Source organism: Acomys russatus, chromosome X, assembly GCF_903995435.1.
Source record: "Acomys russatus chromosome X, mAcoRus1.1, whole genome shotgun sequence".
Lineage (NCBI taxonomy): Eukaryota > Metazoa > Chordata > Mammalia > Rodentia > Muridae > Acomys > Acomys russatus.
Window position 1 is genome coordinate 62867468 of NC_067169.1, and position 20720 is coordinate 62888187.

At 33.7% G+C, this 20720-nt stretch overlaps 1 protein-coding gene across 1 annotated transcript in view; it reads left to right on the top strand.

The window, feature by feature from the left end:
* Positions 1-20720, top strand: part of Dach2 (dachshund family transcription factor 2) — a 520209-nt gene that overhangs the window by 450260 nt on the left and 49229 nt on the right. Inside the window, exon 9 of the mRNA XM_051141822.1 lies at positions 9052-9141. Within this exon, the coding sequence (XP_050997779.1) occupies positions 9052-9141 (90 nt within the window). The remainder of the gene's footprint in view (positions 1-9051; positions 9142-20720) is intronic.

A 20720-nucleotide genomic window follows, 5' to 3' on the forward strand; every position in this document is an offset into this window, starting at 1 on the left:
AAGGTCTGAAAAAAAAACTGTGTTGGAATTTTGATAGGCATTGCATTGAATCTGTAGATTTGTTTTGGTAAGATGTGCATTACTGCAAAAATAATCTTACCTATCCATATTCATGGAAGACCTTCCATCTTCTGATATCTTCTTCAATTTCTTTCCACAGAGACTTGAAGTTCTTGTCATATAGGTCTTTCATTTGCTTGGCTAGAATTTCAAGAAGATATTTTATATTATTTGTGGCTATAATGAGGGGTGTAGTTTCCCCAATTTCTGCCTTAGCCTGTTTATTGCTTTTGTAAAGGAGGGCTACTTATTTTAAAATTAATTTTGTATCTAGTCACTTTCCTGAAGGTGTTTATCAGCTGTAGGAATTCTCTGATGGAATTTTGGGAGTCACTTATGTATACTATCATATAATTTGAGAATAGCAATACTTTGATTTCCTCCTTTCCAATTTGTATCCCCTTGATCTCCTTTAGTTGTCTTATTGCTCTAGCTAGAACTTCAAGTATCATGTTCAATAGATATGGAGAGAATGGGCAGCTTTTTCTTGTCCTTGATTTTAATGGAATTGCATTCAGTTTCTCTTTACTTAATTTGATATCAGCTATTGTCTTTTTCTATATTGCCTTTATTGTGTTTAGGAATAAATCTTGTATTCCTGATCTCACCAAGACTTTCGACACTAAGTGGTGTTGGATTCTTTCAAAGGGTGTTTAAGCATCTAATGAGAAGATCATGTATTTTTTTTCTATCAGTTCATTTATATGATGGATCTCATTGATAGATTTTCATTTTCTGAACCATCCCTGCATCCCTTGGAAGAAACCTATTTGGTCAAGGTGGATGGTGTTTTTGACGTGTACTTGCATCTGGCTTGAGAGTATTTAGTTCTGTCAGTTTTCCTCCTTGTACCATGTTCCTTGTGTCTCATAGTTTGGGTATTTTGTACATTCATTTTTATTGAATTCTAGCAAGTCTTTAATGCCTTTCTTATTTCTTCCTTTACTCCAGTAGTCATTCAGTGAAGATTTGTTCAGTTTCCACAAGTTGGTTGGCTTTCTCTTATTTCTGTTTTTTGTTGAAACATAGTTTTAAGCATTAATGATTTGATAGGATACGGGGGGTTTAATTTTCTTGTTTCTGTTGATACTTACTTTGTAACTGAGTAAGTGGTCACCTTTGGAGAAATTTAGTTTTTTTATTTAATATATTTTATTAATTTATTCATATTACATCTCAATGGTTATCCCATCTCTTGTATCTTCCCAATCCTCCCTCCCTCCCATTTTTCTCTTACTCCTCTCCTCTATGACTGTGTATGAGGGGGACCTCTTCCCCCTGTATATGCTCATAGGGTATCAAGTCTCTTCTTGGTAGCCTGCTATCCTTCCTCTGAGTGCGACCAGGCCTCCCCATCCTTGGGACGTGGTCAAATATGGGGTATCAGAGTTCTTTGGAGAGATTTAAAGGTGCATAGAAGATATACTCTTTTGTGTTTGGTTGGAATATTATATACATTTTTAGATCCATTTGATTCATAATATCTTTTAGCTCCAATTTTCCTCTGTGAAATTCCTGTCTGGATAACCTCTCCATTGATAAGAGTGGGGTATTGAAATCTCCCATTATTGGTGTGTGAGGTTCAATGTGTGATTTAAGTTTTTGTAGAGTTTCTTTTTACAAATGTGGTTGCCTTTGCATTTGGGGTATTTTGTTTCTAAGAACTGAGATACTATGTTGTTGGATTTTTCCTTTGATGAATATGAAGTGTCGTTCCCCATTTCTTTTGATCAATTATTGTTGGAAGTTTGTTAGTAGATATCAAATGGCTACACCAGCTTGTTTCTTGGTTCCATTGGCTTGCAAAAATCTATTTCAGATCCTTTACTTTGACATAATGTCTGTCTTTGATGTTCAGATGTGGTTCTTGTATGGAGCAGAAGGATGATTTCTGTTTCAGCATCCATTCTCTTAGCCTGTGTCTTTTTATTCGGGAATTTAGTCCATTACATTGAGAGATATTAACAAAAAATGTTTGTCAATTTTTGTAATTTTGTTGTTGTTGGTGATATTGGTAGTAGTAGTTTGTGTGTGTGTGTATGTGTGTGTATGTGTATGTGTGTGTGTTTGTGTGTGTGTCTGTTTGGTTTTTCTGATGTGAGATTATTTATTCCCTGAGCTTTCATGAAATAAATTAGCCTCAGTGAGATGGAATTTCCCTTCTTGAATCTTTTGTAAGAATGTACTTTAGATAAATATTGTTTAAATTTGTCTCTGTCATGGAATATCTTGTTTTCTCCATCTTTGGTGTTTGAAAATTTTTCTGGGTATATAGTCTGGGACGACAATTGTGGTATTTTAGAGTCTAAAAGGCATCTGTCCAGGCCCTTCTGGTTTGTACAATCTCTGCTGAGAAGTCAGGTGTAATTCTAATGAGTCTTCCTTTATATGTAACTTGACCATTTTCCCTTGCAGCTTTTAATATTCTTTCTTTGAAATGTATGTTTAGTGTTTTGATTATTATATGGCAGGGGACTTTAATTTGTTGGTCCAATCTATATGGTGTTCTGTAAACTTCATGTATTTGTATATGTATGCCTTTTTTAAAGTCAGGAAATTTTTCTGCTATGATTTTGTTAAAAATATTTTAAGTGCCTTTGAGCTGAGACACTTCTCTTTCTTTTATTCTATTATTCCTTTTGGTCTTTTCATAGTGTACCAGATTCTTTGATGTTCTTTGTTAGGAATATTTTTTATATTTATCATTTTCTTTGACTGATATGTCATTGTCTTCTATTGTATCTCTATGCCTGAGATTCTTTCTTCTATCTCTTGTATTCTGGTGGTAATGCTTGTGGCTATGCTTCCTGTTCATGTACCTAAATTTTCCATCTCCATGGTTCCACCAGTTTTTTTCTCCTATTTTCACTTTTAGATCTTGAACAGCTCTATTCATTCTCCCCCATTGTTTGTGTTTTCTTGGATTTCTTTAAGGGATTATTTAGTTTCTCCAATTGTTTGTATTTTCTTGGATTTCTTTAAGGGAATTATTCGTTTCTCTTTAAGGACCTCTCACAATTTCACAAAATTCCTTTTAAGGCCATTCTCTTGTGCTTCAGTTTTGTTGGGGATATTCAGGGCTTGCTGAAGTAGGGTATTTTGGGATCTGGTGATACCTTATTGCCCTGAATTTTGTTCATTCTTGTGTTGGACTTTAGCTATCTCAGTTTGGATTAATTACAGTTTTACTCTTGATTTCTGAGATTATCTTTGTTGGATGGATGTTTTCCCTTTGTTTCTATTTCCCTTCTGTTCTTCTAGCGTGAGTGGTTTGTGGTTCTGGTGACTGGTGAATCCTCTTGTCCAATAGAGTGTGTCCACTGGAATTTTGGTGACCTGCTTGACCTTTGATGTTCGGGGTGCTGGTGTTACCTCTGGAATTCTAGGATTCTGGGTTTCTGGGTTTCTGGGAACTGGCAAGGCCTCTGTGGTTCTGGATATTGATGTGGCCTCTGTGGTTCCAGGTATCCTTGTGGCCTATGGTAAAGCAGGGAGCTTCTGGGATTCTGGGTACCAGTGTGGCCTTTGAGGTTCTGGATTCTGGTTTAGCCTCCAGTAGATCAGGGTCCTCTACTGGTGTTATGATCATGGGGTTCTGCATACCTATGGCAGGGCAGAGAATTTAGCCAGAGTTATGGGCCAGGATATGAACACAGGGGAAGTGAATGCTGTAGGGAACAGCTGAACAGGCTCTAACAAGTGTTGGGGTCAGTGGTCAGGTTCTTTCCTGGAGGTCTGGGTACTATGAATGCCTCCAGTGAAATAAGGGGTTTCTGTTATAGTTGTAGCCAGAGATGTGGAGGCAAGAGGAAGAACACCTTTTAAACATACTTTTTTTTTTAAAATAGTCCTTTCTTTTTTTAATTAATTTTTTCAAATCACATCTCAATTGTTATTCCATCCCTTGTATCCTCCCATTCCTCCCTCCTTCCCACTTTCACCCTATTGCCCTCTCCTATGTCTGTGAGTGACGGGGACACCCTCCCCTCTATATGAGCATAGAGTATCATGTCTCTTCTTGATAGCCTGTTATCTTTTCTTTGAGAGCCACCGGGCATCCTCATCAAGGGGACGTGGTCAAATATGGGGCACTAGAGTTCGTGTGAAAGTCAGTGTCCACTCTTCACTCAACTGTGGAGAATGTCCTGTCCATTGGCTAGATCTGGGTAGGGGTTTGATGTTTACAGCATGTATTGTTCTTGGCTGGTGCCATAGTTTAAGCAGAATCCCTGGTCCCAGATCGGCCCATCATAATGTTCTTTTTGTAAGTTTTTAGGACCCTCTGGATCCTCCTATTTCCCTATTCTTCCATATTTCTCTCACATAGAGTCCTAAGGATGTACTCACATCTATCTCAATTTCCTGGTAAGTGAAGGCATTCATAGGACATACCCCTTGGGCTAGTATCCAATTAGATAATACACAAAATATACAAAATAAACATACCTTTTAACATAGTATATCAACAAACTTTTTCACTGGCATGTTAATAAGAATTGTATCAAGTCCATAGATAAATTTAGGGATCATATTTATGTTTTATTATGTAATAATTCATGAACACCTTTTTCATTTAAATTTTCACTGATTTGTTTCACTTATCAAAAATATTTTGGTATTTACATTGTTTTTGAACAGTTATAGATGATATTTTATTTTCAAATATTAAACTTGTATTTTACCCTTTACTATAATATAAAAGTATCAATCTAATAACATAATCTGCCATTTTACAGAATTTTACTTATTAAGTCTATCTGCAAAAAAGATAATGTATTGTGACATTCTTATTTTTATGTTTTACTTCCTTTTATGGTCATAATGTACCGAGTAGGATTTTTCTTTATTCACTGTATTTACCTGGAAAGAAAGGTGTCTTTGATTAGAATGGTGCTAGTCTTTGGGAAATCACATATATTTAGGGAAGAGTTCAATGCCATATAAACTTACCTAACCAACAGAATTAATTTCTGAACTGAGACCTATTACTTCCCTGACCATGGTCTTTAGTAGATCTTCACTAATAGATATAGATTCCCATCTCTTGAGTGGGTCTTTATTCCAACCACAGAGCAGATGATTATTCTTATAAGAGTTACCTTACTCTTGTATAATTGGGCACATTTGTGTGGCAGATTGCACAGGTTGGTACCAAAGTTCAGGTTCCCAAATAGGTATGGTTGTTGATGTCTTTTTCCCCAGCTGTCTGAGTAGCTTCCAGCATTGTGAAGGCTAGCTAGCAAGAAGCTTCCAGCTAACTTCCAGTTAGATTTCTTAACACCATGCAAATAAGATATGACGGGTCTTAAGTCCTACCATTTAGTTTTGTTCAGCATCTAAGAAGAATAACTGTACCAAATAATCTTGGAAAACCTCTAGGACCTTTCTAACCAGCAAATTTAAGAAGGTGTTTTATATCCAGAATTAAGATTTTCTTTATAAATAGCCCATAATTTATAGAAGTTGCTTCTCCCAACCATATAGGGTACCCTCTAACTCATTTTAAATATACATTGCTTTTTAAGTTTGGCTATAATATAGTAGTTTATTATTTCTTTGCACATGGCTTTCATTTGAGTAACCTTCCTCAATCCCTTCATCTCCCCTATATACCGACTCCCTCCCTGCTTAAATCCTTCAGCTTTTAGTATTTTCTCTAATTTCATCTTACCAATTCTCTACTATCTCCCCTTCCCTTGAGTCAGTTACCTACTAAATGACCCCTTTCTAAATATCTGGTCCTTATACTGACCCTAAAATGAACACATAAAACTAAATATTTAAATTTATGATCCACATATGCAAGCTGTGACAGAAACCATGGAAAACTTTGTGATGCTAGAAATAGAACTACCATTACCAATTTTTCACACCTGGTATACCCAAAGTACTTTATGTCTCATTACTGAGATACTCATAAATTCATGTTTATTTGTGATCTATTCACAATAGTTAGAAACATAATCAGCTTTGGTAAGCATCAAGTGATGAATGAATAATGAAAATGCAGTATGTCTACACAGAGAAATTATGTTACACTTAAAGAAAAATGAAATTATAAATTTTGTAGGTGAATGAATGAAACTGAAAACAAAGGTATTCATAATATGATAGTCTAGAGCATGAAAGTATTCATCATCTTCTTTAATATAGTGTTTGTTAATATGTTATTTGGAATTTTGAAGTTATGTGAAGTAGGGATTGTGGCTTGCAATGTTGTCTTGTATTTCTTATATGTTTTGTATTTAACGTAAGGGGACACATTTCAAAAATAAATTTTTAATGTTCCATTTTTATTTAAGTAGAGTATCATATAATTGCTTTTAATATATGACAGAATTATTTATTAAAACTACTTATGCATAAATATTTTTACTTTATTAATTATTCTTTTTTTAATTTTCTGTTTGATAACATTGAGCCATGGTATTCTTAAGCTAAAGTTCTAATAATATGCTTTTAATTGAAATAGACATACATTGCTTTCCACCTTCCTTTCATCCTTCCAGAAGTTGAAATTGTTTGAGTTTTTTTTTATCAATATAGGAAAAGCTTTTAAATTTAAGTGATTATTTTAAAATATATCTTTGTTTTCCGTCAGTAAAATATCATTGATTTATATTTTTATCCTTATTTTATCTTTCTATTTGATTTAGATTTATAGCACAACTTATTTTACTTTCTTGTGATGGGGATTTAGCTATCTGATTTTATAATTTTGTATTAGATAATACATATATTTGGTAAATTAAATTCCTTTTTCTTAGATCTGTGTCATTGACTTTTAGTGTGTTAGTCACTTTACAATAACAAAACAAAATTATATAAGCATCATAAAATGATTAACAACTTAATTTGGCTCATGGCCAAAGAGGTTTCATTTCACAGTCACTTGCTTATATTGTTACTCAGTATATATATATGCTGAACATTAATACAAAGAACATGTGGTAAAGTACTTACTTTATAAATTCCAAAAAGCGTAGACAGGGGTACACCTGAACAAAGATCTTATATTCTCTTCAAAAGCACACCTCTAGGAACCTGACTTCATCTCCCAGGAGACGCTAACAGCTAGGGAACAACTACTTAACTCACAAGCTTTGAAAGGCTACCTAAGATCTAAACCACTACATTTTACCTTTTGTTCTCAGAAGCTAATGTTTATCTTTAAGCCAAAGTGCAGCCAGTCCATCTCTAAGAGCTCTAAAAGTCTTAACTGTTTTGGATTTACTATATAGTCCATTATCAAAGCCTTATCTATTGTTTTTTATAAAAATCATTCTGTCTGTAAAGAACAAAAGAAAGTTCTCCAAGTCTAAGACAATAGAAAAGGGTTAATAGCTACATTAGAAATTTGAAAAATAGAAAATATTTATGAATAGAGTATACCAAACTCAACAATCCAATGAATAAATCCTATAGCTTTCTAGGTGTACAATAGAATGGTGAGAACTCCAAAAACTTGAGAATACCAATCCCTACATGCTCTTGCTAACTGCAGCCTTTCTGGATTCTTATTTATATGGGTTTTGCATACTCTCTGCAAGGTTTTTGTAGATTGTTCTTGTCCTAGCATCTCAAGTCTACCTTAAAGCTTAAGCTTCAGACTCTCAGCTTGGTGCATTGCAACCACACTTTGGCTGGTATCTCATTTTTTCCTTCAATGTATCAGTAGACATTTTTCATAACTGTAATTCTTAGGTTCTGCTTGCACTCAATCCAAATGTCATGTTCACAATGCGAAGACCTAATTGGATAAGGAACTAGATGATTTCCCTTGGGACATGGATTTTTATTTCTTATCATGTTAACCATGGGAAACATTTCTGACGATACTCTTCACTATTGGCCTATGCAAGCTCTATTCTCAAATAAAAATTTCACAATTTTATAAATTTTATACTTGATAGATAATGCCTTCCCACTTAATGAGATGTCATCAAGGTATATTTACCATTTCTTTGGTAGTATGTAGCTTATTTTTGTGATAGTGCTAATTTTTTTGTAAACTTCATTTACCTTAGCCCGAGTTGTATATCTATTAGTTTTCTTTTCTGTTCAGTTTGTATTTACTAGTCATTGTAATGTGCTTTATGCTCTAAATTGTCAGCATAAATTTTCTTAAAAGCAACTGGCATTGTTCATGCCATCACACAAATGCTGTGCTGTTTTGAAACTTGCACTGGCTGAATGTTAATCTATTGCATGGATGTACCATATTTGCTTCTTCATCTATTACATTTTTAGATATTGTACTTAATGTAGCTTTGAATATTAGTGTAGAATATTTCTGTTGACTTATGCTTAAACTTATCTTGTACATATATCTGGGAGTGGAATTTATGGGTTCTATATTAATTCAATGTGATAATTACTTGAAACACTACCACATTAGAGGGTTTGGCTGGTTTTATTTTTTGGCGTTCTTATTATAAATCTACTTAGGCCCTGAACTATTGCTATTCTCTATTATCTTTCATTTCATTAATAACAGACTGGTGTGTGTAAACTTATCTCTTTAGAATTTTGATTTAGAAACTCTAATGAAGATTTTGAGTATCTTTACTGTACTTATGGTACATGTAGACATCTTTAAAGAAATAGTTGGTAGAGTTTTTTATTTGTAAATTTGGATGTTTATATTTCATTTCTACAGCTATAGAATACATTTATATATTTTGAATTATAAGATGCTTTTTCAGATGTATTGAAAACTATTTCACTTCACTTTGATTATTATTATTTTTATTTTTTAAAATATTATTTAATGAAGAACACTTAGCTGATAGAGATAAATATTTTTATCTTTTATATTACCACTTGTGGTGAAGTATCAAAGATTCCTTTGCAAGATGCCATACTAGAATATATATTACTCCCTTTTCTCTAAGTGTTATAACTTTAGGTCTTACACTTAGATTTATGATCCTCTTTGAATTATTGCATTTTCTATTGGCTAGTCTACTGATTTCATTCTTTTGCATACAGATATCCAATTGTCCCAGCACCATTTGTTGAACACTTTTCTCCACTGGATTGAGTTGGCACCATTATCAAAAAAATCACTTCACCATCAAAGTAAGGGTTGATTTCTTGACTGAATTCTATCCTAAGGTCTATATCTATTTTTATGTTAGTATTACCATGACTTGAACATTGTATCTTTATAGAAAAATTTGTAATTGGGAAATGTAAGTCCATTTTAAAACCAGGATTGCTTATACTTTTAGCTATATACATTTCCATGAGATCTCTAGAATCAGTTTCTGCACAATTTTCTGTCAAAAGGCCCATTAGAGTTTCAATAAGGATAATGCTGTTACTGCAAATAAATTGGGTGAATTTTTCCATCTTAATATTACATATTGTGATTCATGAACACAAATCTTCTCTTAGGATCTCCTTGGCTTATATTTAGATAGCAAAACATACATTTTATACATAACTGTAGTTGATTCTTAATTGTTAAATTATTTTTAACCAAATGCAAATGGAATGATTTGTTAATCGAAATTTTAGATTGCTCATTGTTACTGTGCACAAATATTTTTCTGTATTGACTTTGTCTTCATCTTTTTTTAACATTAACTCTATAAAGGGCATCTACAGATTACTTGAAGTTATTTTCTCTATTTTCTTTATGATATATATGTATATAATTTTATATACTAGTATAGACAAGTTTATCTTTTTATTGCTAGATTTTAATTATTGTTTTCTGTAAGATCTCTATTTCACTCAAGAGAAGTGGTAATATTACCATCTTTGCCTTATTTCTAATGTTCTGAGGTAAACAATTCATTATCCCATGATTAATTATGCAATTATGAGGAGATTTTTTTATAAATTCTATTGAAACGGTTGAAAATTTCCTTCTTTATCTACTTGACTTGTATTCATGTAATGCAAGTATGTTGGATTTGGTCAATTTCTTTTTTTTTTTATTAAAAGGAGATTATTCTTGGTTTGGGTTTTTAAATTTATTAATATGCTGAATTAATTCAAAACCTTTAAAGTAAGTTCCATTATATTTTATGATAAGAAAATAATATATCCATTCTTCTAACAAGACTTTAAGTTGGGAATATCACTGCTATTGTATTGTCCTATTGCATATAGCAGCTTTCTACAGCTTTTAGTTTTTTTTATATACCTGAGGCTTTATACTCCATAAACTACAATTCCCTATTTCCCATATCACTGTTTGCTTAAATCAACTACTTTCTCTGATGCTATAATTTTGAATCCTTTAAATTCCACATGGTGGAAAAAACATGAAATACTCGTCTTCTGTGTCTACTTTATTTTACTCAATGTCAATATCTTCCAGGTTTGTAGAATGTGACTTAATATTTTTAATTATTTAAATATATTTAATTATTTAAAACTGAACAAGACTTGAATATCTGTGCATTATACTTTATTCATTAATTTTCCATTAATTTTAAAGGTTTCCTTGTCTTGGCATTTTGAATAATATAGCTATGACCACTGGTACACAAACATCTATTTATTTCCCCACTTTGATTCTTTTGACCCTATACTGATATGTAGAAGTACTAGGTTCTATGTCTGATATTTCAAGAAACACCAATCCTCATTCCTCAGAGGTGGCTGCATAGCTTTACATTTTTACTAGCCGTATACAGGGGTTCTGATGATCCTGCATTGCTTTTCCCTTAGTAACTTTTCACCATTTCCAAAATATAGGACAGCTTGGTTTATCTTAACTCAAAGTTACAGGATACATTAGTTCATTGTGGACAAAAATTCAAGACAGGCAGAAGGATTCAGACTGTCTGCCAGATAATGTGGCAGCAAGTGATCTAGTGGCAACCAACTAGGAAGCATAAAATAGGATCAGAACCATAAGTGAATATAATTTTCAAGGGATTGTCTTTACAGGATTGTGTTTTCCAGCAAAGCACTGTTTCCCTACAATTCTGTAATCTCCCAGAATTGTGCCACTAGCTGAGAACCAAATATTCAAAACGTGAGCCTGTGTGGCATATTCCAGAGCCAAAACATAATACTTGTCAACATGTATGATATGCTCACTTTTTACCTTTCACTGCTTAATGATGTAGAATATAATTTGTTTATCTATTAGTCATTTATGCCTTTTCAGCAGAAAATTCTATTTGAGTTCTTGTCCTTTAATTTATTTTTTGCTTTGTTTTATTTTTCTATTGAGTTGTAAATCTTACATAATATATTTTGGAAATTAAAACCTTAAAAGCTTTTAAAAGAGATTCTTTTACTTTATTACTCTGTTGATTGGTATTTTTGCTATGAAAAAACCTTAGTTTGAAGTAATTTTTTATCATTGATTTCTTGTTTCAACTTTTGATGACATATATGGGAAGTTACTGCCAAGACTGATACCATGACAAATTTCTTCATATTCTTTTTTAAATTTTATTAATTTATTCAGATTACAACTCAATTGTTATCCCATCACTTGCATGCTCCCATTCCTCACTCTCTCCCACTTTAATCCTATTCAACTCCCCTTGGTCTATGACCGAGGGGGACCACCTCCCGCGCTATCAAGTCTCATCTTGGTATCCTGCTTATTCTTTCTTTGAGTGCCACCAGGCCGCCACACCAAGGGGAGGTGGTCAAATGTGGAGCACCAGAATTAATGTCAAAGTCAGTCTCCACTCTCCACATAACTGTGGAGAATGTCCTGTCCATTTGGTAGATCAGAGTAGGGGTTCTATGTTTACTATTGTATTGTCCTTGGTTAGTGCAATAGTTTGAGCAGACTCCCCTGGGCCCTGATCCACCCATCATGATGTTCTTCTTGTAGATTTCTAGGGCACTCTGGGTCCTTTTATTTCCCCATCTCCTATATTTCTTTTACCTAGAGTCTCAGTAGGATGTCCTCACATCTACCCCAATCTCCTGGTAAGAGAAGACTTTCATGGGAAAACTACACAGGAAATAGATAACTACACTATCACAAAAACACAACCACAGAAATTCTCTACTGTAATAAACATCAAAAATTAAGAGACTTAACATTCGTCTGTCATTAATATCTCTCAACATCAATGGTCTCAACTCTCCAATAAAAAGACAGACTGAATGGATACATAAACAAGATCAATCATTCTTCTGCATTCAAGAAACACATCTCAGCCATGAGGACAGACGTTATCTCAGAGTAAAAGGCTGAAAAAAATATACCAAGCAAATGGTCAGAAGAAGCAAGCTGGTGTAGTAATTTTAATATTTAATAAAATAGACTTTCAACCAAAATTAATCAAAAGGGATGAGGAAGGACACTTCATACTCATGAAAGACAAAAATCAACCAAGAGGACATCAAAATTCTGAACATCTATGCTCTAAATACAAGGCCACCCACATTTGTAAAAGAACTATTTAAAAAAGCTTAAACCACACCCACACATTGATCCCCTTACAGTAATAGTGGGAGACTTCAACACCCCACTTTCACTGAAGGATAGGTCATTGACACAGAAACTAAGCCAAAAAGTAATATCATTAACCAACACCATAAATCAAATGGATCTAACAGATATTTACAGAACTTTTCACCCAAACACAAAGGATTAAACCTTCTTCTCAGCACTGCATGGAATCTTCTCCAAAATTGATCGTATAGTAGGTCACAAAGCAAGCCTCAACAGATACAAGAAGATTGGAATAATACCTTCTTTCTCTATATTCTTAAGAGAACATCCACAGAACTTATATTTCAATTTTGAGTCTGTTTCTTTGAATATATAAGAGTTCTTCTATTGTATGTACGTATTCAGTTTTGTCATACCTCCCACTGAGGAAACTATTATTTTCTATTGGGTATTCTTGAAACCCTTCTGAACATCACTTGAATAAACACCGATCAATGATTGTCGGAACTCTTCTCAGTTTCATTTGCTTATATTACAATTGTTATGATAGTGCCTTCATTGATTTTGAATTTATGATATGTGACCTATTCCATTTTTTTTTTTAATTTCACAGTATTTGTTGTAACTATTTGGAATTCTGGTGATTCCATGCGAATATGGAGATGGTTTGATTAATTCTTCTTCTTCTTCTTCTTCTTCTTCTTCTTCTTCTTCTTCTTCTTCTTCTTCTTCTTCTTCTTCTTCTTCCTTGTTTACTTATTTATTTATTGTTTGAAACTGCCATGAGAATTTACAGACAGGTTTCACTGAATCTCTAGATCTTCGCAGGTCATTAAGCCTTCCAATCACTTCAAATAGTGGGTCTTCTCACTTACTTAAGGACTAAAAATTTCAACGGGTTTATAGCTTTCAGTGTTCAAATATTTTATGACATTGGATTGATTTCTAAGTTTTTCTTTTTTGATGCTATTGCAAGTGGGATTATTTTGTCTACTCTATTCAGAGAGTTCATACTGATTTTTTAATCCTGTTACTCTGATGAGCATGTTTTAATTCTGTCAATGTTACTATGGGACTTTTAACAGGTTTTTTTCTATAAAAAGTAGGTTATAAGCAACCAATGTTGCTTATCACTGTTTTGTATCTTGAACTGACTTTAAATTCCTTAGATAAAATATATTTTTCATGGTGTGTAATTATTTTAGATATTGATGAGTTTTTATTATTTTTACTGATTTTAATTATTCTTACTTTACTAGGTACTTTTTCTTACATATTCATAATTTATTGTAATTCATATTTATCTGTAATATTATTTCTTTTTTATCATGGAAATACAGACATCATGGAATGAATTAGGGAAATATAATTAGCTGTGGTGTGTTCTCTACCTTCATTTTTAGGCCAGAAGAGATCATCAGATTTCCTCAAACTTGAGGTACATATAATTGTTAGCCACCATGTGGATTCTGGGAATCAAACACAGATCCTCTGGAAGAGCAGCCAAGACTCTGAAATGCTGAGCTATCGCTCCAGTCTTTAAGAAGTGATTTTATCTCAGGAAAACTTTTTCATAATGATGAGATATGATGGATATTGAGTTACATTCAGAATTTTAGATACACCAAGATAGGAAAGATGTTTTCTTCAACGCTGCCAAATACAAATAGCCAAAACACTATGAATGTAACATTTATATACTTCTTGGTTTTTTCATGCTTCTTCTTGCTATAGGTAGGTTATTATATGTATGTGTAATAATATAAATGTATATGTAAAATATTTAATAAAAAAGAAAAAACAGAAAAAAGAAAATCTTTTATAGTTCTCAAGTGTCATTATTTAGACCACTAACTTTAGAACCAGTAATAATTTTCATAGCCAACTGGAAATATGTATAGTATATTTTTTCATTTTAATTAGTATATTTTTAACAATGAGTAAAACAGTATTTGTATATGTCTAGTTATAAGGGAATTAAATGTAAAGAACAATATTGGAAATTATATGGAGTTAAAATTAGAGAGTTCAGGTGAGATAAAATTTTGATAACTCCTACATTTCAATTCTATACCGATGTTTCTAAAAATAAACTTATTTTGCGTCTATATACAACATTCTATACCAGTGAATGAAAAATAATTTTCTGAATCACAGTTAAGGTTTAAAGTTGAGTAGTAGATTCACTAATCTACATTTTGTTCTATCTCTCCTATATATTTCTATATTCCTCCTTCTTTTTTTTCAACTCCTATCTCCAAACCTAAGAATGAAAGATAAAGGAAAAGAGAGACATCTCTGAATCCAACCTTGTTTTCTCTCTAAATAAGACCAGCAATAACTTATAACCAACCCCTGTTGAAAATAACCCTCTATAGCCCAAGAAAGCAACCAGAAACCTACCCATCCCCCCTTAAAGGAAATGGGGGTGTCTTTCTCTTAAGTTTTTTTCCAGCTAATTTCAGACAGATAAAATCTTTGTAGGAGCCCAAATAAAATTGGGGAAATGGTTAAACAAGCTAGGAATTGCATTTGTGGTCCAGCTTCTAAATGTTGAGAAATTCCTGGCTTAAACATAGTACTGTGTGGGACAGTCTGAAATGCTGGACCAATTGGAATTGGAATCTTTCTTTGAAAGTGTCCTGGAAGCTGTCCTGTTCTGATGAGTAACAGCAAATGAAGCACTCTGTGTTGGATCATGAAGGATGCAGGATGTCAGTGTCCAGCAAGCTGAGAGGAATGAATCCTGTCAGGTCTGATCCAATGTCAGTGTCCAGTTCTTTTGTTCTGAAAATATATAACTTCTCACAAGCATTATACAGTCCTAAAATTATAAATGTATAAGGTGCGTGATGTGCAGAACAATCAAGGCTAGTTTTCTGTTCTTTATATGAGCAGAAAAAAAAGACATTTGTAAATCTTCATTAATGCCATACTAAGAATGGCATTTAATAATAATTCATAGGGGTTCTGTAGCCAACAAGAAGCATTGTCTATGCCTAGACGCTCATGTCTCAGCCAGTCTCAGAGATTTTCCCATATAGTAGGATTAGCAATATAAATTACCTGCTTGTTCTGCAATTTAAATTCTTCACATCCCGATTGTATCCCCCTCCCTCATCCCCTCTTGATATCCCTCCCTCCCTCATGCCCTTTCCCTTCCTCCCCTAGTTCTCATAAAGGGGAGACCTCCTCACCTAACATCTGATCTCAGCCTATCAAGTCTCATCTGTACTTCCTATATCCTCTTCCTCCATATTAGTTGTATCCTAATTATAGCTGTAAAATTGTTTTCATATCACAGTTTTTGTCATATTACCACATGATTTGCATGCAATGTCAAGATAATTAGAAACATGATCACTGATGTAGAGGCCGTAGAGGGATGCTGCTGACTGGCTTGTTCTGTATGGCTTGCTCAGCCTGAACCCAGGCCTACCAGCCCGGGAACAGCACCACCCACAAGAAATGGGCTAACCTCCATCAATCTGTAATTGAGAAAATGTCTCACAGCTGGGTCTTATGGAGGCATTTTCTCAATTGAGGCTCCGTCCTTTCAGATAACTCTACCTCTACATCGGTGGCTGCTGCTAGGTTCCTGCCCTGTTTGAGTTCCTGTCCTGACTTCCTTCAGGGATGAACAGTGATATGGAAGTGTCAACCAAATAAACCCTCTTCTCCCCAGCTTGCCTTTATGTCATGATGTTTCATGGCAGTAATAGAAGCTGTAACTAACACAACACTCTTGTAAAATATGCAAAATTGTTGTATGTAAAACAACAAAAAAAGAAACATGATCACTATAAAGTTATTCCATTTTACTTACAATAACATTTCTAAAATATAGTTTATTAATTTATTCATATTACATCTCAATTGTTATCTCATCCCTTGCCTGCCTACAATAACATTTAAATATATAATTTACTTTTTTCCATGACTTCTATTCATGCTCATGAATATAGCTATTAAAATATATAAATCATAGTTAATATTTGGAAAAGTAATGCAAAAGATTTTTATTGCAATGAATAATTAATATAGTTATATTGATTATGTAACTTTTATAATTTCATTTTATGATTAAGTATTTGTCTTCATTAATATAACATTGTCTAATAGTTATTAGAATCACAGAATGATTAATTGTAAAAATATTTTAAACTCAAAGTATTGTTTTGTTTTTTCTTCTAAAAAAGGGTTATCAAATATTAATTCTTAACTTAATCTATATTTCTTTCTTATATTAACTCTATTATATTAGTTATTTGTGAAAATTATTGAAAAATTGAATATTAAGTTATTTTAGGGATTAAAATACAGTGGTATTTATTGTTTAGATTATCATTAATAATAATTTTATGTGATAATGATCAGAGATAACATAGCTACTATAATGTCATAATGTCAAATCTTCAAATCATCAATTCATATGGGAATTATGAAATAAAAATTAAAATAAGAGCACGGTTTTCACATGAATAGTATTCTAAGGATTATAACTTAGATTATTATTATTAATTACAATAAATATTCATTGTAAACTATGTTTGTTTCCCTTGCATTTTCATGTTATGGTAGCTTAATGATGCAACAAAGTTTAAAGCCTTCCTTCAGGATGCTCAAATATAATAATAGACTATTACCCAAGTAAATCATTACCTTCTTACAATAAAGATTTTTTTTTCTGTGACTTTACTGTACTTTGAAATTATATATATATATATATACATATATATATATATTAGGAATTTCCAATAGACATGCTTAATGCTATTTAATCTTAGAGTACTTGAATGTGATACCACAGCAATTGGTAGATATATCTTAAAGTTTAAATAAAAGTACTCAAATATTTTCATAGCAGGAATAAAAGAAATATGCTGGAAAAATTGCCAGGGGTCTTCCCCAACCCGTTGACAGGGTGGCCCACTGCAGGATATAAGGAGCCTGCAATTGAGGAGTGAGTCAAGCCTAGTGGTCGTGTGGTCAGGGGAATCTTGCAGTTCTGACAAGCAACCCAATTGCTTCTTTATTTCTACGTTTCATATAAAAAAAAGACAGAATAGGGCCGGAGAGATGGCTCAGTGGTTAAGAGCACCACCTGCTCTTCCAGAGGTTCTGAGTTCAATCCCAGCAACCACATGGTGGCTCACAACCACCTATAATGTAATCTGATGCCCTCTTCTGCAGATAATGCACTCATATGCAATAAATAAAATAAATAAATATTTAAAAGAAAGACAGAGTAATAATTATCCAAGGTGTACAATTATATCACATTGTCTCCAGACACGTGTGTGATTTTTCATTACATATTTCTAGTTACAAGTTCAGTCACAATTAAAAAATACAAATAGAGCAAATTTTATTTTTATTATTGGCCTTATAACTCCAATTCAAGGAATCTAAATGTCTCTGTCAGAGCAAACACATTTATTATATGACAGCTTGCTTTCAGGCTTGCAGTATTTTCAGTTTTAAAACTCTCCAGACAAAATATCTGAACAGATATTTTTATAAATAGCAAATAGTAATACTTAACTCCTTTTACTGTATTGTTTCATCATCTATGCTATAAAGTAGAAAATGATTATTTTAGTCAATTTATTTTATTTAGTGAGTTATATTCCTTCAGGGATGTACCCTGTATGACCCCTAGATTTAAACTGCATTTTCAGAGAGCTCTAGCTGTATTGTTAAAAAAAAAAGGGGGGGGATTAAATATGTATCCTATTCTTCTAGCGAGTAAAAGTTTGTCAATTGTCTCTGTTTACCCTGTACCAATCATACTTTTTGAGTGTGCTTAAGGAAGGGCTGATACCCAGAGAAATGACCTCATCTAGATCGGTGCATAATGATCTCCAGAGCATGAGGAAGACCTCCAAATAAGGCCAGAGAAAGCTATTTCCCCAAAAGCAGAAGAGATAGTAATATTAATTTTCTTAGGAAAGACATAAAATGAACAATAATGAAGAAAGTCTCTAAGAATGCAAAAATGCAGAGATACAAATCTAAAAGTGATAGAATAACAGTGATTGTAGTACTTAATTCAGCTTTTTGGGAAAACTGTCATGCAGCTGTGCTGGCTTCATGGCTATTGCCATTTCCACTGAATATGGCTGTATTAAGGAAATAAAGAAAAAGAAAGCCCATTGAATTAAGAACCCAAAACTCAAGAAAGTTTTCCAGTGTTCAATAATATAGGAGGAAGGGCAATGGAAATGCAGCCCTGGTGGCACAGAAATCAAGAGATAAAGCCTTCACACAAAAGTAATAATACTAAATCTATGGTATTTTCATAAAGTAGTTATATGTGGCTACCAGACTAAGGCAACACAGCTTTTGAAAATTAAAGTATAATTACATAATTTTTGTCCTTTCCATTACTTCTTACAAACTAACCCATGACTCCTCCCTCTATCCTCTTATATTTTCTCCTTTACTCCCTCTCATATTTTTGGCCTTATTTTAATTATTATTGCACACATATATGCATAAAAATAAAATCTGACTGGTCCACTTAGTGCTATTTTATATGATTTTCAGAGCTGAGCACTTAACAAGCATAACAAGTCAGGGGTGTTCATTCTCCCACTCAAAAGTCATTAGCTGCCTGTAGTTCTTTGTCTGGGATTGGCCCAATATGATTCCCTCCTACCACTCTAGCATATCTGGTGCTGATGACATGATTCAGGTATTATTTAGGCAACTATATTGATGAGAAATGCACGTAATTTTTCTGTCATTTCTAGGTGACATAATTTCACACCATAAAGACTCTTACAGTCTTTACGTGCTCATTTCCTTGAAGATTTTTTGTGAGCCTAAGTAGCAGGGCTGTGTTATAGCTGTACCAGTGATCATTTATTCTCAGCATTTTGACCAGCTTTGTTTCCTGTAATGGTCTCTGTTGTTAAAAGAAAAAAAAAAAATGCGGGGCGGAGGGGCGCGCGGAGACTTTTAATTAGGCACAAGGGCAAAAATTATCTGTTGATATAAGGATTGGTATTTAGAAAAAATGCAATGAAAATCATGGTAATCTAATAAAGTGGCAGTAATAGGCTATCTTTTTAATTAATTTATTCATATTACATTTTAATGGTTATCCCCTCCCTTGTATCCTCCCATTCTTCCCTCCCTCCCATTTTCCCCTTACTCCCCTCCCCTATGACTGTGACTGAGGGGGACTTCCTCCCCCTTTACATGCTAATAGGGTATCAAGTCTCTTCTTGGTAGCCTGCTATCCTTCCTCTGAGTTCCACCAGGTCTCCCCATCCAGAGGATGTGGTCAAATATGAGGCACCAGAATACGTGTGAAAGTCACCTTGCAAAAAACGCAAATCCAAGTGGATCAAAGACCTCAACATAAAACCAGTCACTTAGAAGAAAAAGTGGGGAAGAGCCTGGAACACATTGGCACAGGAGACAACTTCCTGAACAGAACACCAACAGCCCAGGCCTTAAGGTCAACAGTTAATAAATGGGACCTCATGAGGCTGAGAAGCTTCTGTACGGCAGGAGACACTGTCAAGAGAACAAAGCCACAGCCTACAGACTGGGAAAAGATCTTCACGAACCCTGCATCTGACAAAGGTCTAATATCCAAAATATATAAAGAACTCAAGAAATTAAACACCACCAAACCGAATAACCCAATTGAGAAATGGGGCTTGGAACTAAACAGAATTCTCAACAGAAGAATATCAAATGGCTGAGAAACACTGAAAGAAATGCTCAACCTCCTTAGTCATCAGGGAAATGCAAATCAAAACAACTCTGAGATTCTATCTTACACCCATCAGAATGGCTAAGATCAAAAACTCAAGCGACACCACATGCTGGCGAGGATGTGGGGAGAGAGGAACACTCCTTCATTGCTGGTGGGAATGCAAACTAGTACAGCCACTTTGGAAATCTATCTGGCACTATCTCAGAAAACTGGGAAGAGGGCTTCCTCAAGACCCAGCTATCCCACTCCTTGGAATATACCCAGAAGATGCACTACCACACAACAAGGACATATGCTCAACCATGTTCATAGCAGCTTTATTCATAATAACCAGATCATGGAAATAGCCTAAGTGTCCCTCAGTAGAAGAATGGATAAAGAAACTGTGGTATATTTACACTATGGAATACTACTCAGTTATTAAAAACAAGGAATTCCCGAAATTTGTAATAGGCTATCTTATAAGATATACCATATGTTATCACTAATCCCAAGTAGTTGGTGAGTTTTATAGTACCAAGATGATTCTCTTTGTGTTGGGTG